At 46.1% G+C, this 15203-nt stretch overlaps 1 protein-coding gene across 1 annotated transcript; it reads right to left on the bottom strand.

Annotated features, from left to right (window-relative positions):
• Positions 1 to 11857: 11857 nt before the first annotated feature.
• On the bottom strand, positions 11858 to 14098 carry LOC137315195 (beta-1,3-galactosyltransferase 5-like). The gene has a single exon (XM_067980074.1). The coding sequence runs from the start codon at positions 14096 to 14098 to the stop codon at positions 13160 to 13162; it is 939 nt and encodes a 312-aa protein (XP_067836175.1). The 3' UTR covers positions 11858 to 13159.
• Between the last annotated feature and the right edge of the window lie 1105 nt (positions 14099 to 15203).

The raw sequence follows: 15203 nt of genomic DNA, 5'->3' as shown, positions 1-15203 counted from the left end.
CATTTAATACAGGACTGGGGACAGGAAACAAACATTTAATACAGGACTCGGGACAGGGAACAGACACTTAATACAGGACTCGGGACAGGGAACAAACATTTAATACAGGACTCGGGACAGGGAACAGACACTTAATACAGGACTCGGGACAGGGAACAAACATTTAATACAGGACTCGGGACAGGGAACAGACATTTAATACAGGACTCGGTACAGTGAACAGAAATTTAATACAGGACTCGGTACACTGAACAGACATTTAATACAGGACTCGGGACAGGGAACAGACATTTAATACAGGACTCGGGACAGGGAACAGACATTTAATACAGGACTCGGGACAGGGAACAGACATTTAATACAGGACTCGGGTCAGGGAACAGACATTTAATACAGGACTCGGGACAGGGAACAGACATTTAATACAGGACTCGGGACAGGGAACAGACATTTAATACAGGACTCGGGACAGGGAACAGACATTTAATACAGGACTGGGGACAGGAAACAGACATTTAATACAGGACTCGGGACAGGGAACAGACATTTAATACAGGACTCGGGACAGGGAACAGACATTTAATACAGGACTGGGGACAGGAAACAGACAATCAATACAGGACTCGGGACAGGGAACAGACATTTAATACAGGACTCGGGACAGGGAACAGACACTTAATACAGGACTCGGGACAGGGAACAGACATTTAATACAGGACTCGGGACAGGGAACAGACATTTAATACAGGACTCGGGACAGGGAACAGACATTTAATTCAGGACTCGGGACAGGGAACAGACATTTAATACAGGACTCGGGTCAGGGAACAGACATTTAATACAGGACTCGGGACAGGGAACAGACACTTAATACAGGACTCGGGACAGGGAACAGACATTTAATACAGGTCTCGGGACAGGAAACAGACATTTAATACAGGACTCGGGACAGGGAACAGACATTTAATACAGGACTCGGGACAGGAAACAGACATTTAATACAGGACTCGGTACAGTGAACAGAAATTTAATACAGGACTCGGGACAGGGAACAGACATTTAATACAGGACTCGGGACAGGGAACAGACATTTAATACAGGACTCGGGACAGGGAACAGACATTTAATACACGACTCGGTACAGTGAACAGACATTTAATACAGGACTCGGTACACTGAACAGACATTTAATACAGGACTCGGGACAGGGAACAGAGATTTAATACAGGACTCGGGACAGGGAACAGACATTTAATACAGGACTCGGGACATGGAACAGACATTTAATACAGGACTCGGGACAGGGAACAGACATTTAATACAGGACTCGGTACAGTGAACAGACATTTAATACAGGACTCGGTACAGGGAACAGACATTTAATACAGGACTCGGTACAGTGAACAGAAATTTAATACAGGACTCGGGACAGGGAACAGACATTTAATACAGGACTCGGGACAGTGAACAGACATTTAATACAGGACTCGGTACAGGGAACAGACATTTAATACAGGACTCGGTACACTGAACAGACATTTAATACAGGACTCGGGACAGGGAACAGACATTTAATACAGGACTCGGGACAGTGAACAGACATTTATACAGGACTCGGTACAGTGAACAGAAATTTAATACAGGACTCGGTACACTGAACAGACATTTAATACAGGACTCGGGACAGGGAACAGACATTTAATACAGGACTCGGGACAGGGAACAGACATTTAATACAGGACTCGGGACAGGGAACAGACATTTAATACAGGACTCGGGTCAGGGAACAGACATTTAATACAGGACTCGGTACACTGAACAGACATTTAATACACGACTCGGGCAGGGAACAGACATTTAATACAGGACTCGGGACAGGGAACAGACATTTAATACACGACTCGGGACAGGGAACAGACATTTAATACAGGACTCGCGACAGTGAACAGACATTTAATACATGACTCGGGACAGGGAACAGACATTTAATACAGGACTCGGGACAGCGAACATACATTTAATACAGGACTCGGGACAGGGAACAGACATTTAATACAGGGCTCGGGACAGGGAACAGACATTTAATACAGGACTCGGGACAGGGAACAGACATTTAATACTGGACTCGGGGCATGGAACAGACATTTAATACACGACTCGGGACAGTGAACAGACATTTAATACAGGACTCGGGACAGGGAACAGACATTTAATACAGGACTCGGGACAGGGAACAGACATTTAATACAGGACTCGGGACAGGGAACAGACATTTAATACAGGACTCGGGACAGGGAACAGACATTTAATACAGGACTCGGGACAGGGAACAGACATTTAATACAGGACTCGGGACAGCGAACATACATTTAATACAGGACTCGGGACAGGGAACAGACATTTAATACAGGGCTCGGGACAGGGAACAGACATTTAATACAGGACTCGGGACAGGGAACAGACATTTAATACTGGACTCGGGGCATGGAACAGACATTTAATACATGACTCGGGACAGGGAACAGACATTTAATACAGGACTCGGTACAGGGAACAGACATTTAATACAGGACTCGGGACAGTGAACAGACATTTAATACACGACTCGGGACAGTGAACAGACATTTAATACAGGACTCGGGACAGTGAACAGACATTTAATACACGACTCGGGACAGGGAACAGACATTTAATACAGGACTCGGGACAGGGAACAGACATTTAATACAGGACTCGGGACAGGGAACAGACATTTAATACAGGACTCGGGACAGGGAACAGACATTTAATACACGACACGGGACAGGGAACAGACATTTACTACAGGACTCGGGACAGGGAACAGACATTTAATACAGGACTCGGGACAGGGAACAGACATTTAATACAGGACTCGGGACAGGGAACAGACATTTAATACAGGACTCGGGACAGGGAACAGACATTTAATACACGACTCGGGACAGGGAACAGACATTTAATACAGGACTGGGGACAGGGAACAGACATTTAATACAGGACTCGGGACAGTGAACAGACATTTAATACAGGACTCGGGACAGGGAACAGACATTTAATACAGGACACGGGACAGGGAACAGACATTTAATACAGGACTCGGGACAGTGAACAGACATTTAATACAGGACTCGGGACAGGGAACAGACATTTAATACACGACTCAGGACAGTGAACAGACATTTAATACAGGACTGGGGACAGGGAACAGACATTTAATACAGGACTCGGGACAGGGAACAGACATTTAATACAGGACACGGGACAGGGAACAGACATTTAATGCAGGACTCGGGACAGGGAACAGACATTTAATACAGGACACGGGACAGGGAACAGACATTTAATACAGGACTCGGGACAGGGAACAGACATTTAATACAGGACACGGGACAGGGAACAGACATTTAATACACGACTCGAGACAGGGAACAGACACTTAATACACGACTCGGGACAGGGAACAGTCATTTAATACAGGACTCGGGACAGGGAACAGACATTTAATACAGGACTCGGGACAGGGAACAGACATATCATACAGTACTCGGTACAGTGAACAGACATTTAATACAGGACTCGGGGCAGAGAACAGACATTAAAACACGACTAGGTACAGTGAACAGATATGTAACACAGGACTCTGTAGAGTGAACAGATATTTAAACACGACTCAGTACAGTGAACAGATATTTAACGCAGGACTCGGTACAGTGAACAGATGTTTAAAACACGATTCCGTGCAGTGAATAGACATTTAACACAGTGCTCGGAACAGGGCACAGTCGTTTAACGCACAACTCCGTGCAGTAACAGAAATTTAACACAGTGCTCGGCAAAGGGTACATTCATTTAACGCATGACTCAGTACAGTGAACAGACACTTAACACACGACTCGGTACAGTGAACAGGCATTTAACACCGGACTCGGTACAGTGAACAGGCACTTAACACACGACTCGGTACAGTGAACAGACACTTAACACACGACTCGGTACAGTGAACATGCATTTAACACCGGACTCGATGCAGGGAACAGGCAGAGAAAGTAGGATCAGAGAGGTAAACGCGTGGCTGGAGAAACGGTGCAGGAGGGAAGGGTTCAGATTCCAAGAGCATTGGGACCTGTTCTCGGGCAGAAGGAATCTGGTCAAAATATATGTGTTGCACCTCAACAGAGCTGGGATCAATGTCCTCGTGGGGTGGTTAACGAGTGCCGTGGGGAATTTGACAAGTGAATGGGCACCAGGATGAAACAATGGAGAGGAGAAACAAGGTGGACAGAGGACTAGGAGATACAAACAGCACTCGAGTAAAGGGTAGTTCAGAAATAAGGGGGATCAAACAGATGGCAAATGTGAGGCAGTGTAAGAATGGACAGGACAGGGTAAATTTGAGCAAGAGCCCATGAAAATACGATGCGTACAGAATGTTAACTAAGCTGCCTGGCAATGAAACTGCTCAAATCACAATTCTGTGCTGTAGATTTAGGCAATGTTTGTAAAGGAATTTAGTGATAATGCTTCGTAGAGATCAACTATTCATCGTCGACCAATCTTACCTTAGTCACTGCGGTAAAGAATTTAGCCTGTTGAGATAAGGCCCTCAAATCTCCCACTCATCGATCTGACAATAACCAATCAACCTCATCTTCCATGGACTTGTTATGTTCGAAAAACGACGTCACCTTTCGAGGCTCCGGGTGCAAGGGTCGGGCTGGTACCGAATATAAGACCAGTGTAAGTACAGGTGATTGTAAGGGGTCAGTAGGAGAGGAAGAAGATTCAAAGAAGAAGGAAACACCCGAGCAGGTCGAGCATCTCTAATCATAAGCGAATGGAGTCATTTTTTTCCGTTCTTTAATTATGGTGTGAGCGTTGTAATTATTTTATTTTGTGCTTGGTTTGATCACCTCAATAAAGAACTCTTCATCATCCACAGGGTGTCAGGGTCGGGTTTATTACAGCAGTCTAAGATGGGTTTAGAGTGCATGCGCATAAATGCAAATTACGCAGGATATGGATACGGTAGAATAATGACTATGTTACTGGACTAGTAATCCAGAGGCCGAGGGTAATAATCTGGCGACATGAATTCAACTCCCGCCATGGCAGCTGTGGAATTTCAATTCAGCTAATTAAATAAAATCTGGAATAAAAAGCAAGTATCAGCAATGGTGAACATGAAACTACCAGACTGTCATAAAAACCCATCAGTTCACTAATGTCCTTTATGGAGGGAAACCTGCCTCGTCACCCGGTCTGGCCTATAAGAGACTTCAGACCCACAGCAATGTGGTTGATTCTTAATCGCCCGCTGAAATGGCCCAGAAACCCACTCAGTTGTATAAACCCGCTTTAAAAAAAATGTCATATTAAGACTAAAATAGGATGGATCACCCGACATCGGACCACTGGGCAGCGGACACGACAAAGTCAAAAAAACAAGCCCAGTCAACACGACAAAGACTTCCTCACTAACATCTGGGGGGGTTGTGCCTAAAATTGCGAGAGTTGTCCCACAGACTAATCCAGCAATAACCTGACATAGCCATACTCACAGAACAATAACGATCAGCCAACGTTCCGGACTATTCCATCACCGTCGTTGGGTATGTCCTGTCCAACTGGCCAAATAGATCCACCGGAGGTGGGGGCACAATGGAATACATTCAGGAGGGAGTGGCCCTGGGAGTTCTCAACATTGACTGTGGACCCCATGAAGTATCATGGCGTCAGGTCAAACAAGGGCAAGGAAATCTCCTGCTGATTACCACCGACCGCTGTCCCTTAGCTGATGAATCAGTATTCCTCCATGTTGAGCGCACTTGGAACAAGTATTGAGGGTAGCAAGGGCACATAATGTACTCTGGGTGGGGGAATTCAATGTCAATCACCAAGATTGGCTCGGTAGCACCATTACTGACCGAGTCTTGAGGACAGAGCTGCCAGACTGAGCCTGCGGCAAGTGGTGAGAGATTTAATTGAGGTGTATAAAGTTATAAGGGGCATAGATAGTTTGGAGAGGGAGGACCTATCTCCCTGAGCAGAGATATCAAAACTAGTGGGCACAGTTTTCAAGTAATTGGTAGAAGGATTAGTGGGGAGTTGAGGAGCATTTTTTTTAACCAAGATGGTGGTTGGGTTACGGAACTCATTGCCCTAAAGGGTGGTAGAGGCAGAAAATCTTGTCATATTTAAAAATCACTTGTATAAGCACTGGAAGTCTCATAACCTACAATGCGACGGATCAAGTGCTGGAAATTGGGATTCGGCTGGATAGCTCTTTTTCGGCCGGCACAGACATGATGGGCGAATGGCCTCCTTCTTCGCCGTAAATTTCTCTGATTATATGATTCTGATGCCCTTCTTACAGATGAGTCCCAGGAAGGCAAGATGCCACCTGTTCAGCTCTCTTTCTGTTCGACTCATTCTGGTTTGGAAAGGAGTACATCATTCACAATGGATCGTTCGGAAGGATGTAGATTTCACCTCAGGCCAACTCAATGGTTTCCTGGCGATTCCTGACTCCCGGTGCGACACAGAGCCTCCATTTTTGAACATACTGGTGACCACGAGACATGAGCAGCTGGAGGAACGGGCTGACATCCGGGAGACCTGGAGCAAAGAGAGACGGATTGTGGAGAGACGGATTTGTACATATTTCCTCCTGGGTTACGATGGTGCTCACCAGTCAGATATCGAGAGAGAAAATCACCTCCACAAGGACATAATTCAGAGCAATTTCACCGACACCTATTACGACCTGACGATCAAAGTGTTAATGAGCATGGAATGGGTTAATCGTTTCTGCTCTTCAGCGGTTTCCGTCATGAAGACAGACTCAGACATGTTTGTGAAAACCAATTACCTGACCAAGCTCCTGTCGGTGAAGAATCCACACAATTTTTTCAGTGGAGTTGTGTTTAATAATTGGGGCCCAATAAGGAATAAAAGTAGCAAATTTTACGTTAGTGAGGAGGAATATCCAAAGCACAAGTTCGCCTGTGCCATCAATAAAGCCGATCAGCACCCCCGGCATCTGAATCGCATTCTCCCAGAACGTTTGTCTGTCACTGGATTGGCCTTCCTCCATCTCTGCCTTTCTCTGTTTCTCTCTCCTTGTTTACCTGTGCTCCTCTGGACCAATCACATTCTCTCAGTGTTTCTCTGCTCCTACATCCTTTCACAATATTTCATGTGAGTATCTGCTCTTCTCACGACTCACAGACACCCTGTGGAATATAATGTGGGAAAATGTGAAGTCATCCACTTTGGAAGGAAAAATAAAACAGCAAAATATTATTTAATTTGAGAAATACTACAAAATGCTGCTGTACAAAGGGATCATGGTGTCCTCGTACATGAAACTTAAAAAGCCAACAGGTAATCTGGAAGGTGAATGGAATATTGCCTTAATTTCTCGGGGGATGGAGAATGATAGCAGATAAGTCATGCTACAACGTTACAGGGTGCTGATGATACCACACGTAGAGCACTGCGTACAGTTCTTGTGCCTTTATTGAAGGAAGGATGTACTTGCATTGGAGGCAGTTCATAGAAGGTTCACTAGGTTGATTCCGGATACCGAAGGTTTGTCTTAAGAGGGAAGGTTGAATAGAATGAGTCTATACTCTTTGCAGTTTAGACAAATGAGAGCAGATCTTATTGAAACATAAACGATTCTGAGGAGAGTCGATAAGGTAGATGTTGAGAGGATGTTACCCCTCATGGGGGAATCCAAAACTCAGGGGCATATTGTCAGAATATGGTTTCGCCCGTTAAAGGCGGAATTGAGGGGGAACTTCTTCTCCCAGAGGGTCGTGAATCATTTCCCCAAAATAGCTGTGGAGGCTGAGTCATTGAATACATTACAGGCTGAGTTAGACACATTTTTGATTAGCAAGGGAGTCAAAGGGTATGGGAAAAAGGCGGGAAAGTGGAGTTGTGGTAAAAATCAGATCAGCCATGATCTGAGAAGAGCAGAGAAATATTGAGGGTCACACACAGGAAAGACCGTGAAAAGGATAGAGGAGCAGGGAGACACAGGGAGCCTGTGAATGTTGAGACGAGTCGAGGGCTAAAATGAGTCTTTAAATGACGAGAGAAGGAGAGAGACACAGGGTGTGTGTGAATGGTGAGAGGAGGAGAGCGAGTCAGGGAGTCTTTAAGTGGCGAGAGAAGCTGCTTGGAGAAATATTGTAAAATGCTGCGGTGCAGAAGGATCTGGGTGTCCTCGTACATGAAACACAAAAAGTCAACATACAGGTGCACCAGTTATTCTGGAAGGCAAATGGAATGTTATTTCTAGGGAGATGGCGCAAAAAAACAGTGAATTCATGCGACAAATTTACAGGGTGCTGGTGAGACCACACCTGGAGTACTGCGGACAGTTCTGGTGCCCTTAATTAAGGAAGTGTATACTTGCATTGGAGGCAGTTCGGTTCACGAGGTTGATTCCAGGTATGGAAAGATTGTCTTATGAGCAAACATTGAACAGGTTGGCTGTATCCTCATTGGAGTTTACAAGAATGAGAGGAGGTCTTATTGAAACATATAAGGTTCTGAAGGGACTCGATTGGGTGGATGCTGAGAGGTTGTTACTCCTCATAGGGGAATCTAAAACTAGGGGGCATGTCCTCAGAGTAAGAGGTCGTCCGTTTATGGCGGAAATGAGGAGAAATTTCTTCTCCCAGAGGGTCGTGAATCTTTGGAATTCTCTACCCCAAAATTTGGAGGCTGAGTCCGTGAATACATTCAAGGCTGAGTGAGACACATTTTTGATCAGCAAGGGAGTCAACGGATATTGGGAAAGGGAGGGAAAATTGAGTTGAGGTGAACATCAGATCATCCATGATCTCATTAAATGGCGGAGCGGGCTCGAGGGGCCAAATGGCCGACTCATGTTCCTTTATCTTATGGTCTTATGATCTGTGTCTCTCTGCTCGTCTCACCACTTACCGACTCCCCGTGTCTCTCTGAACCTCTCAGCACTCACAGACTCCCTGTGTCTTCCTCCTCCTCTCACAACTCACAGGCTCCATGTGCCTCTCTACTCCTTTCACGATTCACATATTCCTCGTGTCTCTCTGCTCCTCTCACCATTCTCATGCTCCCTCTGACTCTCTGCTTCTCGCACCACTCACGGACTCCCTGTGACCCTTATCACTCACAGATTCAGTGTGTCTCTCTGCTCCTCTCGCCATTCAAAGCATCTATGTGTCTTTCTGCTCCTATCCCCACTCACAAACTCCCTGTCTCTCTCTGCTCCTCTCACCACTCACAATGTCCCTGCCTCTCTTTGCTCCTCTCACCACTCACGGACTCACTGTCTCTCTGAATACATTTGTTGTGTCCTTGTCTCTCCAATATTCATTCTCAGAGCACATGTCATTCTCTAGCTCTGCTTTTGCCTCTCAACTTTCACGTCCCTTGTTCCATTTCATTTTCTCTCTCAGTTAGTTTCTCTACCTTTCTCTCCTCTCCTTAAATAAATGGACCTCTTTAGCTGACATAATTATGGGATAGCTCTTGAAACTGAGGTTTCATTCTAACCCTGCAGCACGAACACATAATATTTCAGGATGATCCCTCTCACAGGACCAGGGCGGCACTTGGTCCCCATCCAGCCACCGAGATTCACATCCTCTAACTCAGAAATACACAAGTGAAATGAACGGGGAGAAGAGGTTTCCTGTCAGTGAAATGCCTGAAACATCAGGAAACAGTACCAGACAGCTGGTCAACACTGACATCAGTCGCTGTAATGAATACAATGATACCCAGATCTGTGGATTAATTGTTCGATCAACTAGAGATCCCGGGGTCCAGGCTGAGCGGGGCCATTTTCCCTTCCCTCATTGATGGTTCTAATTGGACACGTGTGATCTGGGTGGATTTTGCACTCTGTCAGGCTGCATGTTCTTTCAGACAGGCATCCGACTGGAAATATGGAGCTAGCGGCCGTGTGAGCTTTGTTGTTTCAGGGGTATAACTCTTTCCATCCCAGTAAAATTAAGTATTGATTGCTGATTCTCCGTTCTTCTTTCCAGTCTCCTTTCGTTGCTCGTAATTTTAATAATCACGCCTGGAATAAACGTTGCATATGGGTTGAATTGCAGCCCGTTTGCTTGCTGCCAATTTGTGCGTTTGTTTACTGCAATACCCCGAATACATTAACTTTTGAATTGTATGAAGTGTAGAGCAGTTTAGTGTAGATGCGGCACAAACACACTTCTGGGTTACCTTTCGGATGATGGAGAATTGTCAACTCGTTTCCTTGTAGATTGTTCTTTGATGGTGTATTCAGCTTGTAAAGATCATGAGTACGGGTTGGACACAACAAGTAAAAGATAACTGACGTTAGGGTCCAGAGGAACCTCGGGCATACATTAAGGAACTGCCAACCATTACTCGTTAACTCATGTCAGGTAAAAGGAGTAAAGAAGGAATTTATTTCCGTCCAAGTAAACTCACCTCAGTCCTACATCATCTGGAATCTGTTGTCGTGACAGGGAATTGGAATGCTATCTCCCTCTGTAAAAATAATATTACTTTCATCTCAACTCCTGCAAAGGATCTGCCCGCTCTGGTCTGTCTGATTAACCCTCTGTGAACGATCTCCAGCTAATGTGTTTGACGGGTTTTCAATGCTCCCTTCTGTCAGTTACCCTGTACATGAATAAACCCCGTTTAGTTATTTAGCCTGTTGTGAACTCTGTCTAATGTGGTTTCACATCTCACTCACACTGCGCCCTTCTGTGAATTGCTCTGCACATGAATAAGTCCGTTTGATCTTTATCCGGTTGTGAACCTTGTACGGTGCAACAAAATTCTCCCTTTTCTCAAACGATGAGGGCGGTTCTGGTGTCGATCCACACGATCCAGGAATAATACAAGGGGAATGGTGCGACCTGCGCAAAGTGCCCTCGATTACTTTAACAATCCGGTGGGAAATAGGGGAAACCTTTAAAATGCTTGAAAGATAAAACGAACAAAGTTATATACAGCAGCTTAACCACAGCTTCTCTACCCGAGCTGCGCTGAGCTGGTGGATGTGAGTCCAGTGTGATATTGGCCGCACACAATTTTTCTTTTATGATTCTTTCATGGGTTGTGGGCGTCGCTGGCAAGGCCACCATTTATTGCCCATCCGTAATTGCCCTTGAGAAGGTGGGAGTGGGCCGCCTTCTTGAACCGTTGCAGTCCGTGTGGTGAACGCCCGAGATACCACTCCCGGCCTCTGCTGATGTTGATCTCACCCCGCGTGATACTGAGCCGAGCACAGTTCAGGAAGGGCCCAGGTAACATCCTCGGACCGTGCTGAGTTACCGATGGTTCGAGCCCAAGTGCCCCTCTGGTCCAGTGAGAGGAATCACTCTGCCGTATTCTCACTGTAATTTCAAGCCTCGGTAGATGTTTGGGGTCCAAGTGCCCCTCTGGTCCAGTGAGGGGAATCACCCTCCCATATTCTCACTGTAATTTCAAGCCTCGGTAGATGTTTGGGGTCCTACTGCCCCTCTGGTCCTGTGAGGGGAATCACTCTGCCGTATTCTCACTGTAATTTCAAGCCTCGGTAGATGTTTGGGGTCCTAGTGCCGCTCTGGTCCTCTGAGGGGAATCACTCTGCCGTATTCTCACTGTAATTTCAAGCCTCGGTAGATGTTTGGGGTCAAATTGCCCCTCTGGTCCTGTGAGACGAATCACCCTGCAATATTCTCACTGTAATTTCGACCTGTTTAACTTCTCATTAACCCTGAGCTCTTTTGCTGTTGCAATGTTAGTTACCCGTGAACTTGATGGATCACTGGACACGCTTGAGTAAAGCAGACAGGCTTTAATTAAACAGAACAACCCATTATCGGACAGAACCGCTACCAGTGGACGGAGACCTCAGAAGAGGAAGGATTAAATTCCTATTAATAACTGCGGCGATATTATCCCCAAAAGTAACACGCGATGACGGTCCCTTAATCAGGAATCTTACAGATTCTGTGATCGTGCTACAGGGTGATCATGAAACCTCAATTTGAAGATCTACCCCATAATTATGTCGGCTTAAGGGGCACATTTGTTTAATATCGGTACAAGTAAGGAGAGAAAGGAAGTGACACAGACTGAGAGAGAAAATGAAAACGAAAACAAGGGAAGTGGAAGTTGAGAGGGAAAGGGAAAGATGTCTGTGAATTGTGGGTGGAGCAGAGAGACACAGAGAGTCTGTTAGTGATGAGAGGAGCAGAGAGGCAAGGGGAATATGCGAGTTGGGAGAGGTTCAGAGAGATACAGGAAGTCTGCGAATGTGCAGAGGGGCAGGGAGACGCAGGGAGTCTGTGATTGGTGAGAGGAGGAGAGAGTCACGGAGTCAGTGAATGGTGAGAGCAGCAGAGAGAAAAGGGGAGTCTGTGAATGGGGAGAGGTGCAGAGAGACACGGGGAATCTGTCGGTGTGAGAGGAGAAGAGACACATTCAGTCTGAGTGTGTTGACAGGAGCAGAGAGAGACAGTTAAGCTGTGAATGGAGAGAGAAGCAGAGAGACATAGGGAATCTATGAATGGTGAGGGGGAGAGCAACACTGGGTGTCTGTGAATGATGAAAGGAACAGAGAGACACAGGGAGTCTGTGAATGGTGAGGGAAGGAGAGAAACACAGGGAGTCTGTGAATGGTGAGAGCAGCACAGAGACATAGTGAATTTGTGAATGGTGAGAGCAGCAGAGTGACACAAGGAGTCCGTGAGTGGTGAAAGGAGCACTGATAGAGATAGAGAGAGTAGCAGAGAAAGACAGAGATGGAGTAAGGGAAATCCATCAATAGAAAAATATACTGGGAGAATGAGATTCAGAGTGAATAAAAGTTTACTGAGTCTTGAATAAAAGGGCGTACAGAGAGTTCTCGACTAGGGTATTCATGATACCACAGCTCACCATGTTTCCCAGAATGGCACTAGCAGTCGGCCAGAGGTGCTGGGCCGCTTAATGATGGCACAGGGCAACTCGACCCCCTCTCTCTGTCCCAGTGATGGTGATTGACCAGCAGCTCGAACACCCGAGGGAAACGTTCCACATCATCATCTTCATTCTACGTGCAGGCAAGATGGACCGATTGGCCTCCTTCTGTGCTGTCTGATTCCATGACTCTACAATTCTAAGGACATCCTTCACCTGTTGAGTCTTCCAGTTCTTTCCAATCGAGACGGTTCTCAAAAGGTCTAACCCAGTGTGAGGTCACTATACTCCGAAATCTGCACACTGAAAATGGAACCTTGCCAGTGGAGAAGACTTCCCTGGAACTCAGGCTGACCTTGGAGACTTGAAGTTTGGCCAGGCACAACCCACCGAAAACATCTTCCAGTTTGAGGAAAGGAACATCCCTCGAAATATTCCAGATCGCTCCCGCCAAGTCACCGGAAAAGACATAACCTGTCCCAGAGCAAAAAGGCGGATACAATGGATGAGGATATTCCTCCTCACTAACATAAAATTTGCTATTTTTATCCCTTATTGGGCCCCAATTATAGAACACAACTCCACTGAAGAAATTGTGCGTATTCTTCACCGACAGGAGCTGGGTCAGGTAATTGGTGTTCACAAACATGTCTGAGTCTGTCTTCATGATGTAAACTGCTGAAGAGCAGAATCGATGAACCCATTCCATTCCCATTAACACTTTGATCGTCAGGTTGTAATAGGTGTCGGTGAAATTGCTCTGAATTATGTCCTTGTGGAGGTGATTTTCTCTCTCGATAGCTGACTGGTGGGCACCATCGTAACCCAGGAGGAAATATGTACAAATCCGTCTCTCCCCAATCCGTCTGTCTTTGCCCCAGGTCTCCCGGATGGCGGCCCGTTCCTCCAGCTGCTCATGTCTCGTGGTCACCAGTGTGCACAAAAATGGAGGGTCGGTGTCGCACCGGGAGTCAGGAATCGCCAGGAAACCATGCAGTTGGCCTAAGGTGGATTCTGCATCCTTCTGAATGATACGTTGGGAATGATATACTCTAATTATCAAAATGTAAACCGGAATGAGTAGAGCAGATAGAGAGCAGAGCAGGAGCAGGTGGTATTTCAGCTTCCTGAGATTCATCTGCAAAACAAGGGCATCAGAATATGAATGGCCAATGTACACAATTAATCAGGAAAATTACTGAATTCAAACAAGAATGTAGTTGAGCAAAATAAACAAAATAAAACTAAGGGCGATACAGAGTAAAGCTCCCTCTACACAGCCCCATTAAACACTCCAGGGGCAGGTACAGGGTTAGATACAGAGTAAAGCTCCCTCTAAACAGCCCCATTAAACACTCCTGGGGCAGGCACAGCACGGGTTAGATGCAGAGTAAAGCTCCTTCTGCGCTGTGCCATCAAACACTCCAAGGGGAGATACAGCACAGGGTAGATAAAGAATAAAGTCCCATCTGCACCGTCCTAAGAAACACTCCCGGGGCACATAGAGCACGGGTTAGATACAGAGTAAAGCTTCCTCTACACTGTCCCATCAAACCCTCCCAGGGCAGATACAGCACAGGTACAGAGTAAAGCCCACACTTCTTGATATCTGTCACTTCCCCAAAACTCTTTCAGTCCAGCTTCGATCTTGTGCTGTGAATCTTGCAATTACACCCAGGTATCATGTTTGCGATTGAAAGCTCAGAAATACAAGCTCACAAAATTTTGAGAACAGGTCCCGTGATCCCTGAAAATACAGAATGACCTGCAGCCTGAATCCTACCGGCTCTGTGTCCCCCGCGCCCTCAGCATGTCGATGGCTTCGTTGACTGAAGCTTTGGGGGCGTCCCAGAACAACCAATCACTCTTTCGCCCTGTGATTACGCCTGACACCCATAAAACAACGTTGGTTGCTCATTGCGACTGTATCCAAATTGCTCCGACTATCGATTCCCTGCAGGTATCTAATTCACCTTTGCTCCTCATGTCCCTCCCTGTTTAAACATTATTTAACTTTTATGTGCATTGTTACACAGGTTCGAATTGCTATGAATTAACCCTCTCGCTGCTGACTCTCGCTGCGGTACTGGTTTCACGGGCACAGCTCGTGTTCTGATACAAGAGCCTTGTTCTTCGTTGCGGGGCCAGATGTTGAGTATTGGCAGGGTATTTTACCATGTATGGAGCATCACAGCTGGGCTCAATGAGGCCAAGGATGGATCCTGGGCCGTCCCACTCTGTGT

Source organism: Heptranchias perlo, unplaced genomic scaffold, assembly GCF_035084215.1.
Source record: "Heptranchias perlo isolate sHepPer1 unplaced genomic scaffold, sHepPer1.hap1 HAP1_SCAFFOLD_54, whole genome shotgun sequence".
Lineage (NCBI taxonomy): Eukaryota > Metazoa > Chordata > Chondrichthyes > Hexanchiformes > Hexanchidae > Heptranchias > Heptranchias perlo.
Note: the sequence above shows the minus strand (reverse complement) of the source record. Positions and strands in the feature narration are given on the sequence as shown.